At 37.4% G+C, this 19,428-nt stretch overlaps 1 protein-coding gene across 1 annotated transcript in view; it reads left to right on the top strand.

Annotated features, from left to right (window-relative positions):
- The window catches only part of LOC129249007 (neural cell adhesion molecule 1), a 63,739-nt gene that overhangs the window by 7,948 nt on the left and 36,363 nt on the right, over nucleotides 1-19,428 (top strand). Inside the window, exon 2 of the mRNA XM_054888616.1 lies at nucleotides 10,443-10,637. Coding sequence (XP_054744591.1) covers nucleotides 10,443-10,637 — 195 coding nt within the window. The remainder of the gene's footprint in view (nucleotides 1-10,442; nucleotides 10,638-19,428) is intronic.

Below are 19,428 nucleotides of genomic sequence, written 5' to 3'. Positions count from 1 at the left end.
TTTGGAGCGCTTAAATCGGGAGTTTCTTTAACTTTGCGAGCAATCCACCTCTTATCTGCATCATTAAATATTTTATTTGGCGCAGATCTGCCCTTATCTTCTATCCCTCTCGTGACGAAATCTATACAATGTGCTGGACAGTTGGGGAACTAATAGCAACAATTTCTACAATTTTTCGTTAACTTTTGCCCTCTTTATAATAACGAATAACGTCTTCCCTTTATTCAACTGAGATCCGTTTTCCCATTTTAAAAAATTTAAATTTTTTCAACTTTTCTTTACAAAATTTTTTTGAGAATAACTTAAGACGCTAAGCCAAACAGAAAAAATACATTTCACCGATTGCATTCTCAGAGAAAATATAAAATACACTACATCATTTAAGCTGTGAGCATATTTTGATGAGAGAACTATTTGTTTCTATATTTTTTCAGCAAGCTTTGTTTTTGTTATTGTTCTTTCTGTAGTGGTAAACAGTACATACATATCTCATTATAAGTCGTATATGGTTTTTCATTAAATTTAATAAACATCGAGTCATTTTCTTTTTTCTAAAAAAGTATATTCTAAAAAAGTATTACCTGCATCAAATAGGTAAGCTGTGAGTCACTACTATACAGGTATGTTTATTTTGCGTAATTTACCCCTTATTTATAAAACCATATGCTTTGTTGACACTCATGAAGAGAGAGTGCGATATATGAGAATATAAAGTTATAAATCCACTGTATAGTATGATTTGACCCGCAGTCCATTTATCGATTGGGCGAGTCTTGCGAGTTGGACACTTTATGGGAAGAGCCTTGTTCTTTTGAGAAGAGTATGCAGGAAAAGCAGACAGGCAGTGTACGGAGTCAATTTGCCATTCGTAGGCCAACTGAGTGAGCCAACTGGGCAAATGAAATAATAAGCAAACAGCACAGCTTGTTGCATACTTGTAGGCGAGGAGAAATATTAAGCACAGCTCGCTTTGTATGACTTTGCATTCCTGTCCAATAGACAAGCGTGTATTTGCACAACTTCATATTTACATATTAACGTAATTATTAAATTAATTTATCTTTCGAGTATTTCTGTAAAATATAAAATGCTTGAAATAGAAAAAAATCCCTTTTAAATTAAAAAAAAATTAAATTGCAATTGCTTGTCAGTAATATTATTTACATAGTAATTGCAATACTATAACGTCCCTGTGAATTGTATAAGATGCGTTAATAAAAAATAAGTAAATATAAAAAATGAAAATAAATATATTAAAAAAATAAGCTAAAATAAAAAGATTAAAAACAAAAATATAAAAAAAAATAAGAAATCACAGGTAAACATCTTCGCACAAAGCCACAGAAAGGATGCGAGGTAAAAATTTTATTCGCTTATTAATTATCTAATAATTGAGCGAAACTTGCGAATTGCCCGACTTTCGACCGTTGCGACATTTTCCATGTATTTATAAGTAAATACAGCTGCAACACAGTGCATTCAGCTGTAAGTCAAATGTTTCTGTCAGAGCGGACGCTTCGTATTCATTCCGACGGAGCTATTCAAAGTGATTCTTCCGGTTGAGATTACATCCAGAAAATGACGCAATGCGCAGTTGGAATTGTGCAAACATTAACTGCTGCAGACAAATTGTAGCAACCTATTTAAAATCGAAATGCAGTAAATATATAAATATAACGGGTGTTTTGTTTCGACTACTTTATGTTGTAAGGTCACTGTTTTATGCGGTTTGCGTAGCTGTAGATGTGTAGTTTATTTATTTATTTCAGTTTATGCATATAATTTTTGAAGACTAGTTGAAGAACAGTTTTATCGCTGTTAGTATAAATCTTTGCAATGCAAAGTGATTTGAAGAAGATTTAAAAAAGCGTGTTTTGTCACGGAGATATCAATGCGGATTCTTTCGGATTAAATATAAAATTCTCCTGAAAATCTCGCCAGAGAAGCATTTCCAGCAAATCGAGTTTCGAATTTTGCTAAGTAAAAAGGATAAGGCACCCGAAGATTGCGTTTGGGAATATTGAAAATTATTCTATTCAGAAGACAAGGGTAATCTTACACACAAACTACACTGACGCCTTGAGTAACAATAACTCTCAAGGTTAAATTGGAGGTGCCATACCATAACCGCGACCTTAACCATGATGATGTCTACTGTCATCTACTACTGGTGCCAAATCCGTAAACAGCAGAAACTAAAGAAAATACTTCAACATGAGTCTCATACAATATGATCAAAAAGTACCGGGAATGTTTAATTTAAACGAACCGCGCACGTGGGGACCAGTCCATATTTTTTTCTTATGTTGGTAGAACTGTGAGACCCACATCTGTCACTTTTTAGCGCCACCGGATCATTAGTGTCTACCTGGCCGGCAGGAAATGTGGGCAACCAATTCTTGTATTTTGCATGATGATAACGCGCCACCGCACCGAGCCCAAATTGTGCTGGATTATTTGACCAAACACCAAGTAAATACCATCGTGCAAGCACCGTATTCACCTGATATGGCCCCGTGCGACTTCTTTTTGTTTCCCAAGTTGAAGTTACCACTTCGTGGAAGGAGATTTCAGTCGAGAGAGGAGATCAAAGGGAGTGCGACGAAGGAGCTGAAAGCCATCGCCTTTGTCGGCCCACCAGGGTGCATGGAGGTCTGGGTTCAACGTTGGCACATATGTGTTGCTTCAGACGGGTCAAATTTTGAAGGAGATAAAATAAATTTGCCTGAAATATAACTCTGTTTTGTTTTCATTAAACATTCCCGGTACTTTATGATCATAGGGTATGCCGAAGGGAAGAAATTAAAGCGGAGCAGTCGGGCGCATGCCCATCCCACTAAAATGGATTGATTGATTTGTCATACAAACACGGGCATCTTCGCACCAATTAATTTCTAAAAAATGTTGAAAATAAATAAAAACCCTGAGCATGAAAAGAAGCGCAGTTGAAAATTGCAAATGAAAGGGAAGTGAAAGCGAAAAATAAAATCCCTATAAAGCTCAGGGTGAGCTTTAGCTTCGTCCACAATCGTCATCCAATCTGTACGGTTCATAGCAATAGACTTCCAGCTCCTCACACGCAGATTTTTCAGGTCGACTATGACTCGGTTAAGCCAGGTTAAACTTGGACACTCTCGGGCCAGGGTCGTTAATGAGTTTGTTTTTAATCAAGATTTTTGCTGTGTGTCCTAACCATCAAAGCCTTTTGGATTTAATGTGTTTAATGACACCTTCTCCCCGGCATAAGTTCAGCAACTCAGCAATAAAATAAAATTACCATAAATGCAATAAATCGGCAATTAGCTGTTTAAGGTTATGCCGAAAACTTCAAAATTTCATTGATATCTATCAAGGCGAATCTATTAAAGCTGATAGCAGTAGACCGGCTGATTCGCTTTTTCCTTTCGTCGTGTACATTCGGATGGCAGCATAAAATTAAGTGACGAAAAGTCGTTCCAATCGCACTATCGTCGTATGCATCTAACTTCAAATGAATGTCGGCTATTGAACGAAGTTCCAACTTTTATCTTTATTTTCTATTTTCTACTATATGTTGTTGTTGGTCTAGTGACAACATCTTAAATGAATGCGCCTTGATATCTATGTGTACGGTTATGGCATTTTGGTATGGAACCACTGATTGAATGCACTGTTGTTGTCCATAAGGTTGGTTGGAACAGCTGATTTGGATGGCTATAATAATGACACCGTTAATTTCAACTTTACGCTCTATCGTTTCAAGATTTACAAGGTTTGCTATTTAGGTAGGTAGATAGGCGGTTGCCGGTTGACACACCTAGACCTGCTGTAGGTCCATTGTGATACCACCAAGGATGTCCCCTCTCCTCACTCTACATTGTCCTCATTGAACCAACCTGTGGCTTTAATATATCCAACAAGGCTGGTTATTTTTATATTGGCTACTTCTGCCAAGTTATTCAGGGAACTGTTTCCTAAAATATTGAACCTTCTCCAGAGCCATGCACACGCATAGAAAATGTTCTATAGTCTCTTCTTCTTCAATGTCGTTACAGCTGCTGTAAAGCTAAATACACACCAGGCAACCGTTGAAGCAACGGTTGCAGCAACGTGTTGCCTTTGTTTAAGAAACACGTTGCGACCGTTGCTTCAATCTCAGTATTGTGTATAACTGTGGTGCAGAAAAGGTACAAGCGGAAGATACGTAAAATTAAATTTTTTAAATGATCGACGAAATGCGTAAAATTACTTCTCTTATTATAATTGACGAACTTTTGTACGAAAATGAGGAAGAAGAGATGCAACAAAAGAAGAGAAAAAAAATCTGGTCCAAAATTGGCTTTTAAAAAAATCGAATTTTCGAACGAGAGGCTGCTGAAAGAACTGAAGGAAAATGAGCCAGCGGACTATAAAAATTACATGAGGATGGACGAAGCCCTGTTTAGAAAATTGTTGGACTTCGTAAAGGCCAAAATAACGAAACAAGATACCATAATGAGAGAGGCAATATCAGCAGAAATTAGACTGGCAATAACTTTGCGGTATCTTCCAACAGGAAACGCTTTTGCGGACTTGAAATTTTTATCAATTTTATTGTATTCATTTTTTAATTGTTCGTATGCTTTTTTTCTAAAATTTTTATTTTTATATTTTTCACTACTTATATCCCACAGCTCTCTCAAATTTTTATATTCGTTAATAAAATTAACATAATTTTCATTATTTTCAATTGCCATTTTTTCCTTTTTCACTTTATTTTACTCCGCACGAACCTTCTTCTTTCCTTGTGTTCAACGAACTGAACGAGCAAAAGCAGTAAACAATGATACACACGAAGCAACGGTTGCAGCAACTTATCCCAAAAATCAAATTTATTTGATATTTCAGGCAACGGTTGCAGCAACACGAAAATCATTTGGCAACACAGCTACACACGAGGCAACGGTTGCTTCAACATGGCCGAGTTGCTGCAACGGTTGCCTGGTGTGTATTTAGCTTAATAGTCGTTATAGGGTGATCCCAGTTAACTGGGATGCCTGCCAATCAGACAATGATCTGTTAGGACCCCGAGAAGATTTTGCATGTTCTTCCTGTTTCAACAGTCGGTTTGCGCGGCCGATGTTCCATTCCGACCACGTCATTCTACTAGTTGCACAGGTCAGGGACTGAGACCATAGCCTATTGGCAGCACTGATAGTGTGTTTATCTATGAGCATTTTACAAGTTTCTAAAGGTATAGGTATGTATGTTCGCTTTGTCTGGTTGGATCGGTATTGTGGTACCCAATCTCGCTAGTTCATCTGCTTTGCAGTTGCCTTCTATGTCTCTATGAGCCGGCACCCAGAACAGGTTTATTACAAAGTACTGTGATAGTTCTGTCAGAACGTCGATACATTCTTTTACTGTCTTCGAGTTAATATTAGGCGATTTTAAAGCTTTCGGGGACGATTGGCTATTTGAACATATGTTTATATCTCTTGTGGTGAGGGCACTTTTATTTAGGGCTAGCAGGCCTTCCCTGATAGCCAGAATTTCAGCTTGAAATACACACAGTGAGATGTTAGCATTCATTCCTTCAGAATGAAGACCTCCGCCTTCATGATCATTTAGCTTGGAACTATCAGTATAGATGCTGATTCCGCTTCTATTGTCTATTACCCCATTGTCCCAATCTTCTCTCGTTGGGAAAGTTGTGGTAAAGGATGTGTTTAAATGCAACTCTACTGAGTTACTAAAGTCTGTCGTTTGATGTAGGTATGTAGGAAGGTATATTCGGCTAGTATTCTTGCGTGATACCTTCTGTTAGTGGCTAAGTTAGAAGATTCTCTTAATTTAAGTGCCGATTTCGTCGCCAGCTGTTTTATGTAGGCCTCAATAGGCCCCTGAGGCCAATAAGTGCAGCATGACATTCATCGCTGCCGTGGGCCTAGTCTTTAGTGCCCCGCTTATGCAGAGACTAGCACCCCTTTGGTTGCTCCGATTTTTACTCGAATGTAAAGGTGCCTTGCATGAAAGATTCTGTAACTGAAAATGTATGTATAGCCTCTTCTGTTGCACGTCATTTAAAATGGGCATGGAATATGCAAATAAAAGACATTCTGATTCTTTCCATGATATGAATAAATTTACCGGAAAAGAAAGACCTCTGGATCTTAGCTTTATAAAATGATATCTGCTTTCAATATTTGACGTTGGTGATTCCAAATTCATATATTTTGCTAACTGACAACTTTTACATCAGCTCACTTAATTACCTACTGGGTTGCTTTTGCGTAGCAGTTCTGTCGCGTTGAACACCACAGCCGCCGTTTCATTTTTGCCGACCGCTGAGCCGTAAAGCTTTCCAAAGATTGTAAATCTTTCAGCTTGAAACGAGATGCCTGAGAAGAAATAAGACCCTCAAATTTCAGCGACCGTAGAGCTTATGTAAGCAAAATATTTTGTATACTTTCTATTCTGTTTATTGAAAGTTGGAACATTTGAACTAGTTCGGCATATTCGAGATGGGAACGCCCAAAACTTGTAAACAAAGTTTTCAGATTGCTTTACCCTTTCTCTGAAGTTGGAGCCAACGTACTTACTACTGTTGAGCACAACATGTAAAAGTTTCATAATCTTTTAACCCTCCGTTGAGCACCGGATCTGGCCAAACTGGCTTTTTCGACTTTGGGCGGGAATTTAACATATTTCTATTAAAGCTAACGACTTGAACTTCGAGGTAGTTTACTAAATTTTAATGTTTTATCGATTTCTGAAAATAACCTTTTAAAAAGGATCCCAACCGAAGGCTTTAAAAAAGGTGCCCAATGGAGGGGCATTAATTCTTTGTATTTCATTAAAAAAAAAAAACAATTCCTCAACTGTAAAGCAACACCCGTTACATACACATTTGCAAGTTGCAAGAAATCATAAAACGCTCTTACGTCCAGCCGTGATGTGCTTTTAGTATTGAAAGAGAAGCAAAACATTTTCACTATAAAAAGTAGGTAAGCGGCTTTAACTGCTAGAATAAAAATCGAAAGTATGTCGTAAATTTACAATGTTATGAAAAAGCAAAATATAGGAAGTTGAGTTTTTTACAGTAGTATTTTTATGCTGACACATAAAATGCCAAATATAAATATACGCCATATAAACTTGCTCAGACATTTTATTTTACTCAAAAACCAGATTTTCAGAAATTCCTTCTTGAGTCAACTCCAATTCCAATTCCATCGATTCCCGTTGAGTTTGCCGTTTACAGTGATGTTAAGGTAGTTTAACTACGAGCAGCTTGTGAGCTCCACACTGTTTGAGGTGGGAGGCTTAGGAGAGAATATTTTTTCGAAAACAGTACGATTTCGGTTTGGCAGGGTTAGCATGAAATTTGCTCATCCTACTCCTCATATTCATGTTTTATTTAGTTCGTTAAATTGTACGGTGTACAGAATACAGAAGGTGGCGCCTTTCAAAAACCATTACTTAATTTTTCGAAATTTTAACAACCGGATGACGTCAGCACTGCATGTAAACAAACAAAAGGAAGGGAAGTTACTTTACTGATTTTAAAGTTCGACAATTTACATTAAACAAACTAGAAAATTGTAAGTGCCGTGTGCGAAATTGTGAAAGTATGAACTGCAAAAAATATTTCCTACATTTTTTTCGCTTTCCTTCCGATTACGCCAAATTTTTTAATTTATTTTTTTGTTTATTTGTTCTCAGAACTGACGTCCCGGCGAATTGGGAAGGCGCAATCTTGTATTCTATCTAAGATGGTATCAGAAAATCAGCTGATTTGATTGATTCTATTGATTCTAGCTCCAACTTCATGTCATGATATTACAATGTCAAAAACATTGTTGTTGGACTAGTGCCACCATCTTTAATGAATGCGCCTTGATTCTATCATTATTGGTTAAACTCAATAGCAAAAGAGACAAAAACGTTTGCCTGGGAGATAGCACAACTCATCCTATGTCTAATTATGAATGCATCGCCATTGGCGGCTTCGTTTTGTATTTGCAAGGAAGTTGACGGGCTCAGAAAAAGTGATGCGAGGCGAAGTTTTAATCGAACACATTGGTCCTTGCAAACATCGAAAATCGTATGAATAATCCCGCCCAACCCATTTGGCTACGGCGGCCGCCATATCTATTTTACTGTAGGTAAAAATCCAGTATGTCAACAGTACTCAAAAAACTCTTATACATGTTTTGCTAGTCTTCCACCGAATCCATAAATGAATATAACGAACAAAGCAAAAAAATCATGTTTTCCAGAAACCAAAATATTTTCAGCGGTTATTTTTGCTTCTGTAGGTAGCTGAATGTATACCAAAGCCAATGAAAAAGGTAAGAAATTAAAAATGAATTGTAAATGCTGCGCGTTTGCGACATATTACCATGCAAATGCATGTACATATATATGTACATAGGGGTCGGACCAGACCCGGTGCCCAATACAAGGTTTTAAAAAATATGTATAACGAAGGGTTAACATAGTTATGTATTGCTAAGTATCCTTATCCAAATTGTGGTACCATTTGGCTGTAAGCAGACACTTTCTAGCAGGAGTAGATTTACCCCCAGTCCAAAAACTGCATCCGGTGGTTGATAAGTAACCAATGGATTAGTGTTGCTTCCATTTTTATTACATTAGATTATATGCTCTGATTTAAACAATTAGTTTACTTGGTAACCACAGAAGCTAATTGAGTAGCCCAAGAACTACCTATTCGGGCTTGCCCTATATATCCTTTGACCTGCATGACTTTTGTTCAATCAAAACTGGACATCTGGGTCCTCAAAGAAATGGTTGCTCAAAAATTTGTAGCGATGAAAGTGTGGGTCGTTCTTCCACCTGTATTCATCCTACTTCTCTCTCGTATCTGTAGCTTTTACATAAGTTGACCCCTTATACACATTACTACTTCTTTGAAAAACCTTGTTTTTGAGAACTTTAATAAGTTTCGTCTTCTTGCTTCACTTGCATCTCCTTCCTTCAGTGCGAACGCGATACTAAGCATAGGCTCTTATTGAATTTGTGAAAACAAGACCTGTCTCTAATCCGTGCTTCTCATTTCCTACCACGCAGATTGATGCTGTGTTTTCGAAGAGCTTGTAAAATCTTCGATATCCTAGAACAAATATCAAGTTAGACGTCACCGACTCAAGGGTCTTGATTGCAGTTTCACTATTTGTTTGACAAAGGGGCTGAGTCTTGAGGGAGTGAGGTACCATGTAAATTGTATAGTGATGAAATCTGTAAGCTACTCTCCATGAGAATAGATAGACGACAGCTCCTAATCCAATATCTACTTTTAACAAGTCTGTATGAATTGGAATCTCTTCAGCGAGTATAATGACGTTAGATTACCTGTCATATCTGTCAGAAGAGAGAACGTAAAAGTTATGACAAAAGTCGAGCCATTGTGATCTCATGGGCGCTGCGTATATATGTATGTTCTTCCTTAGTCTGTGTAAGATAGGGGCATCCCCATTATCCGCAGCACGCTAGACTCCCTACGCCTGAGCATTTGAAATATATGTAGAATTTCCACAAGTCTCTATAGCATCACCTGAGGCGCCGAGCGAACTGCCGCCGCTACACAGAGACGTACCAATCGTTGCAGCTTTTGCAATTTCAGCAGATAATCTCATTTCTTCTTGATTGGTCCTATAACCCCGTAAGCAATTTTGGCCGTGCTAACCGACGCCAGTGGGACACACCAAGTGAAGCCAAGTCTTTCTCCACCTAATCTTTCCAACACAGAGGAGATCTTCCTCTTCCTCTGCTACCACCAGCTGGTAACGCATCAAATACTTTGAGACCCGGAGCGTTTGCAACTATTCGGACGACATGACCCAGCCAACGTAGCCGCTGGATCTTTATTAGCTGCGCTTTTAAGTGGCGGGTCCCAAACCAAGCGCACAACCAGCTTTCCTGGGATGCTTCGCCTTCTCAGGTGGTTCACTCCCGAACGGAAGCTACCCAGAGGATACTTGGGCTATTCCCGGAAGGTGTGAGCTGCTTGAACCATATGTAGAAGAATCGTCCTGCCCACTCCCAAATGAATGGCGATCAGTAACTTTCCCCATTTGCGTGGACTTCTACATATGAATCCTCCTATAATTTCATTTAGTTGTGACAATTTTGCCAATCCACATAACAACTAAAGCACAGTAAAAGTGAGTGTATCCGCACCTGGGTGTGAACGCAACGCTCTGTGAATATTTTTTACTGACAACTGAAGACCATTTTTTAAAAGCAGCTTGGCCATTATACAATATGTGGTAATACTAAATAAAAGTATGGTATGACATATCAAATTAACTGTTCAAATTCAAAGAATTTTCATCTTCATTTGTTATGCATGTTTTCTGTTTTAAATTTTTTGATTACACTTTTGCTCATTTTCCTTAATTTGAATGGAATTTTGTGTACAAAAAGAAATTATATATTTTTTCTCTTTCTACTTGCAGTTGCTGTACTTGGCCAATTGGATGGCAGCTGGCTAACCTTGGCACCCTCAACGCCATCTATCACACATTTTGTAAATGATTCCTTCATTATATTCTGTAAAACAGTACAAAAAGATGTGAGTGCGAAATGGAAGGACCCAAAAGGGGTGCCAAGGGAAAATACAAAGGGTCGTGTGCATATCGAAAAGAAAACGGGTGGGTAAAATAGTGTTTTATGGTTTTTATGTTCTTATTTTTGCGTTACAATCGAAGCTGAATCAGTGATGAGTCACCAGGCGCCTATAATACCAGCCCCTTCCATTTTCTCTGCCAGTTAGTTTGAAATTTTTTTAATGTACCCTACAGCGTTTTTAATTGTGTATAATTATATGTGGGTTTCCATGCAACTTGGTGTCAACATGTGTAATCAATTAAAAACAAAAATTAAATAAGTAAATAAGTAAAAACAAAAAAATTAAAAAATCTGACCAACAAATTACGTGCCATGTCAACTATCCACGGCAACTCGTCATGTCACATCTCACATCCCACATCCCACAACTTAATCCGCTATTATCTCTGACACTACTCCAACTCCGAGTTACGAGCCCTATTAGCTCTCTTCCGCTGCTGCTGTGACTGTTTCTGTTCTTTGCTACTGACAGCCTTCGAATTATGCAAAAGAACCAACGCCTCTTCAACTACGGCATCACCACACAGTCAGAGCTGCTTTAAAAGGCTGAAAACAGCGCTGCATACCAGACTTTGAGAAGGAGGGGATGTAGATTTTATATAATAATATGAAAATTTTCTTTTTTTATTTTATTCATACATTACATAACAACAAAATTATTATATAAACTGAAACTAACACAGCGCTAGCTTCGTGAAAATGGAAAATATTTAATTATTTTAGCTTTTGTAGTTTTATTCTATAGAAAACCATTTTATTTATCTGCCTTTGATCGATTTTTACCAATTTTTTTTGTTCACGCAGAGTTCTCAAAAAATGCAAAAATTTCACAATTTTCTTTATTAATTCCCCACTTTTTTACCTGTCTCAAATATTTAATTACTGAAATAATTTTTTCAACTTTAAAGTAAAGAAAAAGTGCATGTAAGATAATAAATAAATAAAAATGTCATGCATCCGATTATTGCTGATTTTGCGGACTGTCGATGCAAATTATAAAATTTTTTCGGTGTTTAGCTCTTTTTCTACAGGGTCCGATTTAAAAGATTCACCAGTCTAGAGGCGCTGAAAAAAGCCATTGTCCGTGAGTGGGCCAAAATACCTGCAAGTCACATTCGGGCAGCTTGCGATTCGTTTCTGGACCGTCTCAAGGCCATGGCCAAGGCAAAAGGTGGTCATATCGAGCAAAAGAAAATTGATGCTTAATTTTGTATTATTTTTACACATTTTTTACTTTGAATTTAAAAAAAATAATTATCCAAACTAAATTTATGGCCTTTTTAATTGGTTACACTTCGAGTGTCGGACCCTGTATTTAAAGCTTTACGTAAATATAAATCACATTTTCATAAATGATTTCCAACTATTTGCTTTCAAAGTACTCCCCATCAATGTACGTATACCAGCGCTTAATCCAGCTCTCCAAACATTTCTAGTGCTCTATTTTCGGTAGAGCCATAAAAGCCGTCCCCATTACTTTCTTTCGCTTGTTAAAACGCGTTAGCCGGATTGATTCTTTGACTCGATCACACAGAAAAGAATCACAGGGAGCCATATCAGGTAAATTTGATGACTGTTGGATGGTACGCGTCTCGTTCTTGGTCAAAAATTCACGGATACTGATGCCACTATGCGATGGAGCGTTATCACGGTGCAAAATTCAGGAGTTGTTTTCCGGTAAATATTTTCGTTTTTGACGATTTGCTTTACTTAAACTTCTCATTAAGGCCCAAATAATAGTCCTTTCTGACCTACTGGCAAAAAATCGTGGTGTGCAATACCGTTCATGTATACACAGATTACTCAAAGCTCGATGACAGGCTCGGCAGAGGTGTATATTCCGAGCATCTGGGGATCTCCTTCAGTTTTCGGCTTCCCCACTACTGTAGTGTCTTTCAAGCTGAACTGATGGCAATAATGAAAGCCGTGACACTGGACAACCTCCAAGATAGCCATGAAATGCCGCGCATCTCTTATCGAGATGGCTGAGTCATTTCACCTAATGATAACACGAGTTCCTGGCCATTGTGACATTGAGGGGAACTGCAGAGCCGATGAACTAGCGAAAATAGGTACCAAATTGGCAGATAAGTACATTGAAAATGATATAGGGTCGATTTAGAAATCGCTCATTGCTCTGTGAAAATCGTATTCTAGGGATCAAAATAAGAAACTTTGCCGAAGGAACCATACCTCTAAAACGAACTCTGATGACCCCCAATTTCAAAATATCATCATTTTTGGCCTTTACATGAAAAAATCAGCTAAATGGCTATGTTTTTTCTTTAGTTTTATTTATTTATAATAATATTTATTATTTATGATATTTATTCATATTTATTTAATATGATTTTCACAGAGCAATTAGCGATTTTTTTGCCTCCCCACAAATCGACCCGGCCTAATTATACCCTTGCAAACATGTAAACTACGTAAGCGCGAGGCAATTGTAAGAGTAGCGAATGAAAGATGGCGTAATGAAGCCACTTGCAAAAACGCCTACAGGTGTGGCCGACTCTAAATGCACGGAACTTCTACTAAGAAGAGAAAAACACAGTCTTAACACACTGATTTGAGTTATTACGGGGCACTGCCTAATCGGTAGGCACGCCCAGAGAATGGGTGTGCAAACACATGATTTCTGCAGAAGTTGCCTAGACGAGAAAGAGGAAATAACGATCGTGCACCTTCTGTGTCACCAACCTGCTCTATCTAGATGTAGACTCGCCATTTTGGGCACCTTCTATGTCACAGACCTGCTCTATCCAGATGTAGGCTCGCCATTTTAGGTGGACAATCCTTTTAAGAATTGGAACATCTCGGCTCTGTCGAAATTAAGAATTTTACAAAATTTTTGAAAAGTACACATTGGTTTTGGGAGGGATAAGGGCTAGTTCCCACGCGGCATTACAATGGGCTATGAGCCTGGGTGTGGACAACCGCTTCAACCTAACCTAACCTAATACCGTTCTGATCCGTAAAAGCCGTGAGCTTCGCTCTGTTTTTTTACTGAAAACTACGTGGTTATTTTGTCTTGGTTCATTTGTAGCTCCCCACTCACTCGTTAATTGTTTGAATCTCGTTAGCTTGCGTGTAGCTCTCAAAAAAACATACATCTCGTATCCAAAAATGATACGTTGGATGCATGTCGGGACGGATGCAGCCTTGCAAATCATGACTTTGGTGATATTTACGCGTTTTTGCATGAAATTCAGGTCCAACTTGGGACCACCTTTGCAGCAACATGGCACAAACCTAAAATCATTGATTACAATGTCCTGAAAGGATCCATAAGCAATGTTCAAGTCGTCTACTAGCTCTTTGATGGTTATTGATTAACTTTTCTTCTTCACTTCATTGATGTTTTCATCAGTTCTAAGTTCGCCCTCCTCGATCTCTTCTGAAGCGTTAGGTTAAGTTAGGCTATACTGACTGCCCGAAGCCACGCAGAGAGCATTTTGGTCCATAGGGATACCAGGTCAGAGTTGCTGATACATCAGCTATACTCAAGACGGCGTAACTCTTACAAATGTCAATTCCGGTGGTATTTTTTTTTATACAAACATAAATATACATAGTATGCAAAGGTCAGCCAATGAAATTGTTTCATAGTACAGACGAGCTTCAGCCCGGTTAATGCTTAAGTATTGAAGCTAGCAGCTTTGTAGTTTTTTATGACTCATCATAATTTATCGGCGAGGTTGGATGTCAGAGTCATTGCCAATGATGACATCAATGCCAAAGCGCCAGTTGAATATTTGTATCTGCAGAGGAGATTTATCTTCTAAATTTTGTGCAAGTCATTGTACACCCAAAAGCCGTCAAAAACATATGGCTCCACATGTTTGTACAAATTGCTTTAATAATAATCTAAGTATTTAACGGTTGACCATTGATTTTCCTCCCGATGGCTACGCCACTGCCTCATGGCGTTGATAGTTATGCTGACATTGCAATAAACAAAGGCAAGAAAAGTGCCAGTCAACCAAGCGACCGACCAACCAACGAACCGCATTAACAACTGTTATACAAATGCAAATTTTCCAAGAGAAAATAAACCAAAAAGAATTATCCTTTCATAAATCTCGCTTACATGTGTATATATGTACAGTGTTGTGCACAACTTAAGCAACTCGAGCTTATAATTTATAAGCAACTTAGTTATGGATTTTCGTATTAAATCCTTGTTTTTGTCAATTTAAGGCAGATAAGCTTTGCTCGTAGAACCTTCTCGGTAAGAGGCAGTGTTTTCCTTGTTTTTGTCAATTTAAGGCAGATAAGCTTTGCTCGTAGAACCTTCTCGGTAAGAGGCAGTGGTCCAAACTATTTTATATGATATTAAATTATGGGAGGCAAGCAACTGGAAAGAAAATAATAAAATTCCAAAAGTTGCAAGTCAAGTTAAGTCTGGTCAAACTGGAACTTTATTTTCGCATTTGTTGGCTGAGAGCTTCTACAAAGTTTGACATTAGCGGAAACATATTCAAAATCTTATTTATCTACATCTAATTGCAAGAGAAGTTATTTCAACGCAGAACTTAAGGGGTAACACCACTATAGAAATTTCAAAAAATTGATTTTTTTTTTATAAGCTTAAAAAATTCTTTGAACCTTTAAAATACAGAACAAAAAGTTTTATACGTTACCGAAGTCTATTTCATAAATATTTTAAGCTTTTAACCAAGCGTTAGTGACCTAACCTAACGACTTCTCCAAATTTCCAAACTTTAAACGCGTTTTTTCTCAAAACACGTTTTCTGAAACTGGCACGCAGCATAACTCAAACAATTTTAAATATTTTTAATCAGGTTTTTCACTACGTCTGTATAATAACCTTCTTAAGAGAAGAGCGTAGGGGATTTTCGATAGATTAATTTAAACGTTGTTATAATTATTTAAGTGCCGTTTTTTTAGTCCAAAATAGAGTTTTTTCCTTCAAATGCTTGCTAATTCCACAAAAATAAATATTTTTTAAATCCGTGTTTCTACGTGTTTCTTTAGCTATTCTTATCTAGATTAAGAAAAAAAATGTTTCTTTGTTCCAGATTGAAATTTGCACCCTCTGTGCTGCGTGCCGCGGAGCTCCTTCAAGAGAAACCACATTACAAAAATGTCTCCAATGCCGCCATTTTGTAAAATTTTTCGATCAAACTTTGTAGTTTTGTATTTTAGTATATAAGTAATAACTTCCCAAATCAGAGTGATTATTTCCCCTTTCCTTCTATACAACAAAATTCTTTAAAAATCGTGTTTATTTTACGCGTGTACAGTGGTGTTACCCCTTAAGTTCGTATATATTATATAATATTTTTACTGTAACAGTACTGAAGTAGTGGAAATCAACTTACTGACACAAATCACATTCTGAACAAATGGGTAGAGTACTTTGATGAGCATCTCATTGGAAGCAGCGAATCTGAAGATGTAATTGAATTCTCGATTCCAGAACGCGATCCAGACTTAGAAGAATTAAATTTTGATGAATTTGAAAGAGCTATAATCCGCCTTATAAGTCACAAGATTCTAGAGGTTAGATAAATCACCTCCACGTATTTTTGAACATACAGTGACTCTCAGCTTATTTGATGCTGGTAATACTTTTTTAGAAAAAAGAAAATGACTCGATGTTTATTAAATTTAATAAAAAAATGTATACAACTTGTAATGAGATATGTATGTATGTACTGTTTACCACTGCAGAAAGAACAATAACAAAAACAAAGCTTGCTGAAAAAGTATGGCAGCAAATAGTTTTCTCATCAATAATATGCTCACAGCTTAAATGATGCAGTGGATTTTATATTTCCTCTGAGAATGAAATAACGGTGAAATGTATTTTTTCTGTTTAGCTTAGCGTTTTAAGTCATTCTCAAAAAAATTTTGTAAAGAAAAATTGAAAAAATTAAAATTTTTTAAAATGGGAAAACGGAACTCACTTGAAAAAAGGGAAGACGTTACTCGTCATTATAAAGGCGGGAAAAGTCAACGAAAAATTGCAAAAATTGTTGCTATTAGTTCCAAAACTGTCCAGCACATTGGAGAAAGATTTCGTCACGAGAACAGGATAGAAGATAAAGGCAGATCTGCGCCAAATAAAATATTGAATGATGCAGATAAGAGGTGGATTGCTCGCAAAGTTAAAGGAACCCCCGATTTAAGCGCTCTAAAATTAACGAACGAAGTTGAAAAATAATTAAGCAAGATTTGTAACCCTGAAACTGTTCGTAGAGTTCTGCGCGAATAAATTTTTCATGGAAGGACTGTCCGAAATAAGCCGTTGATAAATGCTTGTAATAGAAAACAAAGAATAGAGTTTTGCAGACAATATTTGAACACAGAACACATTTCGTTCTGAAAGTCCATTGTTTTTGCGGATGAAAGCAAATTTGACCTTTTCAGGTCTAATAGGAAGTCCTGCGTTTGGAGAAAACAAACACCGCGCTTCAACCATGTAATTTGGGCTCTACAGTTAAACACGGTGGGGGCAGCGTGATGGTATGGGGTTGCATGTCCTATTCAGTCGTCGGAAATTTAACATTTATCGAAGGAAACATGAATAAAGAGATGTATCTGGATCTGCTAAAAGATAATTTAGTACAAAGTGGATAAAATGTGCATTAGGGATTCGTTTAGGTTCCACCAAGGCAACGATCCCAAGCATACGTCTGGTATTGTAAAAACTTGGCTTATCTGGAACTGCCCACATGTAGTACAGACACCTGCACAGAGTCCAGATCTCAACGTTATTGAGAATGTGTGGTCAGTGCTGGAAAATAAAATAAGAAACCACAATATTTTTAATGCTTTCGATCTGAAGCGGGAACAACAGGAGGAATAGGATAAAATTAGTTCCGATTGTACAGCAAAACTTGTCGAATCTATGAATTCCCGATTAAAAACTGTTCTGAATCAAAAGCAAAACCGCACTTAGTATAGGGTGGGCCATGTAAAATTTGCTTTTTGAATCGGCTATAAAAAAAACGTATCAATATTTTTTCAAACTTTGTTTTTATTTTGAAGATTGAACATTGTCATTTATGAATGAAAAATAATATCGTTCAAATGACTGCCACGACTGGCTTTACAGTAGGCCATTCGATCAACTCAATTTTTAAGCACATTTTCGATTGTTTGGGCACCAATTTCATGAATGGCAACTTCGATTTCGTGTTTTACAGCATCAATCGTCCCTGGATGGTTCACATAGCATTTGTCCTTAACGGCTCCCCACAAAAAATAGTCCAACGCACTTAAATCACAGCTCCGAGCCGGCCAATTGATATCGGAATTCAAAAACGGTAGCCAAAAGTTCGAGTGTAACTTTGGCAGTGTGACAAGTTGCACCGTCCTGTTGAAACCAAATGTCGTCCATGTCATCCTCTTCAATTTTTGGAAACAAAAACTCGTTGAGCATGTTACGGTAACGCTCGCCATTTACTGTAACCGCGGAAGAAGAAGAAGACTCACCACTTTGGAAATAGGTTTTCAATATTTCCCAATTTTGTTTAAGCGTATAGCGTCCCATTTCGTAAATGTCAAACCTTTAAGTAAATTATGAACACATTTGACATGTCATTTGTGTTACCATTCTCAAAAAAATAGGTGGTTCAAAATGCAAACGCTATATGGAACACCCTGTATTAGCCGTAGTCATGAAATCGAAATATTAATGTGTTTATGTTTTTTGAATACTTTTAATTTAGTGCATCATTTAAGCTGTGACCTCAAAACTGTAATTGAATTATTTTAATTTGCCATATCTTTCTTATGAAGACAATTTTTTTGTTATTTAATAAAACATGTTATTTAACAATAAAAAGATATAAGATTTTTTCTGTAATAGAAATACTATAAAATATATTTGATATTTTAATAAGTTTTTTTGACTGCATCAAATAAGCTGTGAGTTAGTGTATATCACAAATATCTCTAAGCGCAATATTCCTCCTATTAAAAAGGGCTGGGCAGGATGAGCGTATGCCAGAATAGTGAAAAGACGGAATAATCTGCCTACTCCGCAAGAAGGGAGCCAAATTCAAGTGTAAAAATTGTTGACCCTTCTTAATACAGGGTGGCGCACGAATCGTGCTACAAAAACAAAACGTAATAACTTTTTTTCTGTGTGAGTAATCGGCTTTTTTTTTTTATTTTGCAGATTAGTATTTAGATTTACAAAAAATGGAGGCTTGGGATACCGAAAAGAGGATTTGGATAGTGCAGCGGTACCATGCTTTGCAGTCCATCATTTCTGTCCAAAGGGAATTTAGGCGGGAGTTTGGCGGCACTCCCCCGAGCAGATGGACCATTATGAGGCTGGTGAACATTTTTGCTGAATCTGGAAGCATCGCACGCAGACCGTACCATCGAGATCCCCATGTTCGGGTCGAAGCCACAATCGCGGCTGTAGCATCGTCAATTCAGGCAAATCCAAGAGCTTCGACTCGTAACTTGTCGGCGCAAATTGGAGTTAGCAGACGGTCATTGCAGCGGATAGTTCATGATGACTTAAACTTGTTTCCGTACAAAGTTCAAATCACAAGCAAATTAAACCCTCTGGATTTGCCTATTCGCCTGGAATTTTGCCAAAAAATTATTGAAATGGCCGAAGAAGACAACAACTTCATAAATTGCTTGTTTATGTCTGATGAGGCCCATTTTGATCTAAACGGCAATGTAAACAAGCAAAATTGCCGTACATGGAGTCAATCAAATCCGCAAATACTCCATAAGATGGAACTGCACTCAGAACGAGTCACAGTGTGGTGCGCAGTTTCATTAAGGTGCATTGTCGGGCCATACTTCTTCGAAGAAAAC

The sequence above is a fragment of the Anastrepha obliqua genome, chromosome 5 (assembly GCF_027943255.1).
Source record: "Anastrepha obliqua isolate idAnaObli1 chromosome 5, idAnaObli1_1.0, whole genome shotgun sequence".
In the NCBI taxonomy this organism is placed as follows: Eukaryota; Metazoa; Arthropoda; class Insecta; order Diptera; family Tephritidae; genus Anastrepha; species Anastrepha obliqua.
The sequence above is the reverse complement of the archived record's forward strand: the minus strand, read 5'-3'. Positions and strand labels throughout refer to the sequence as shown.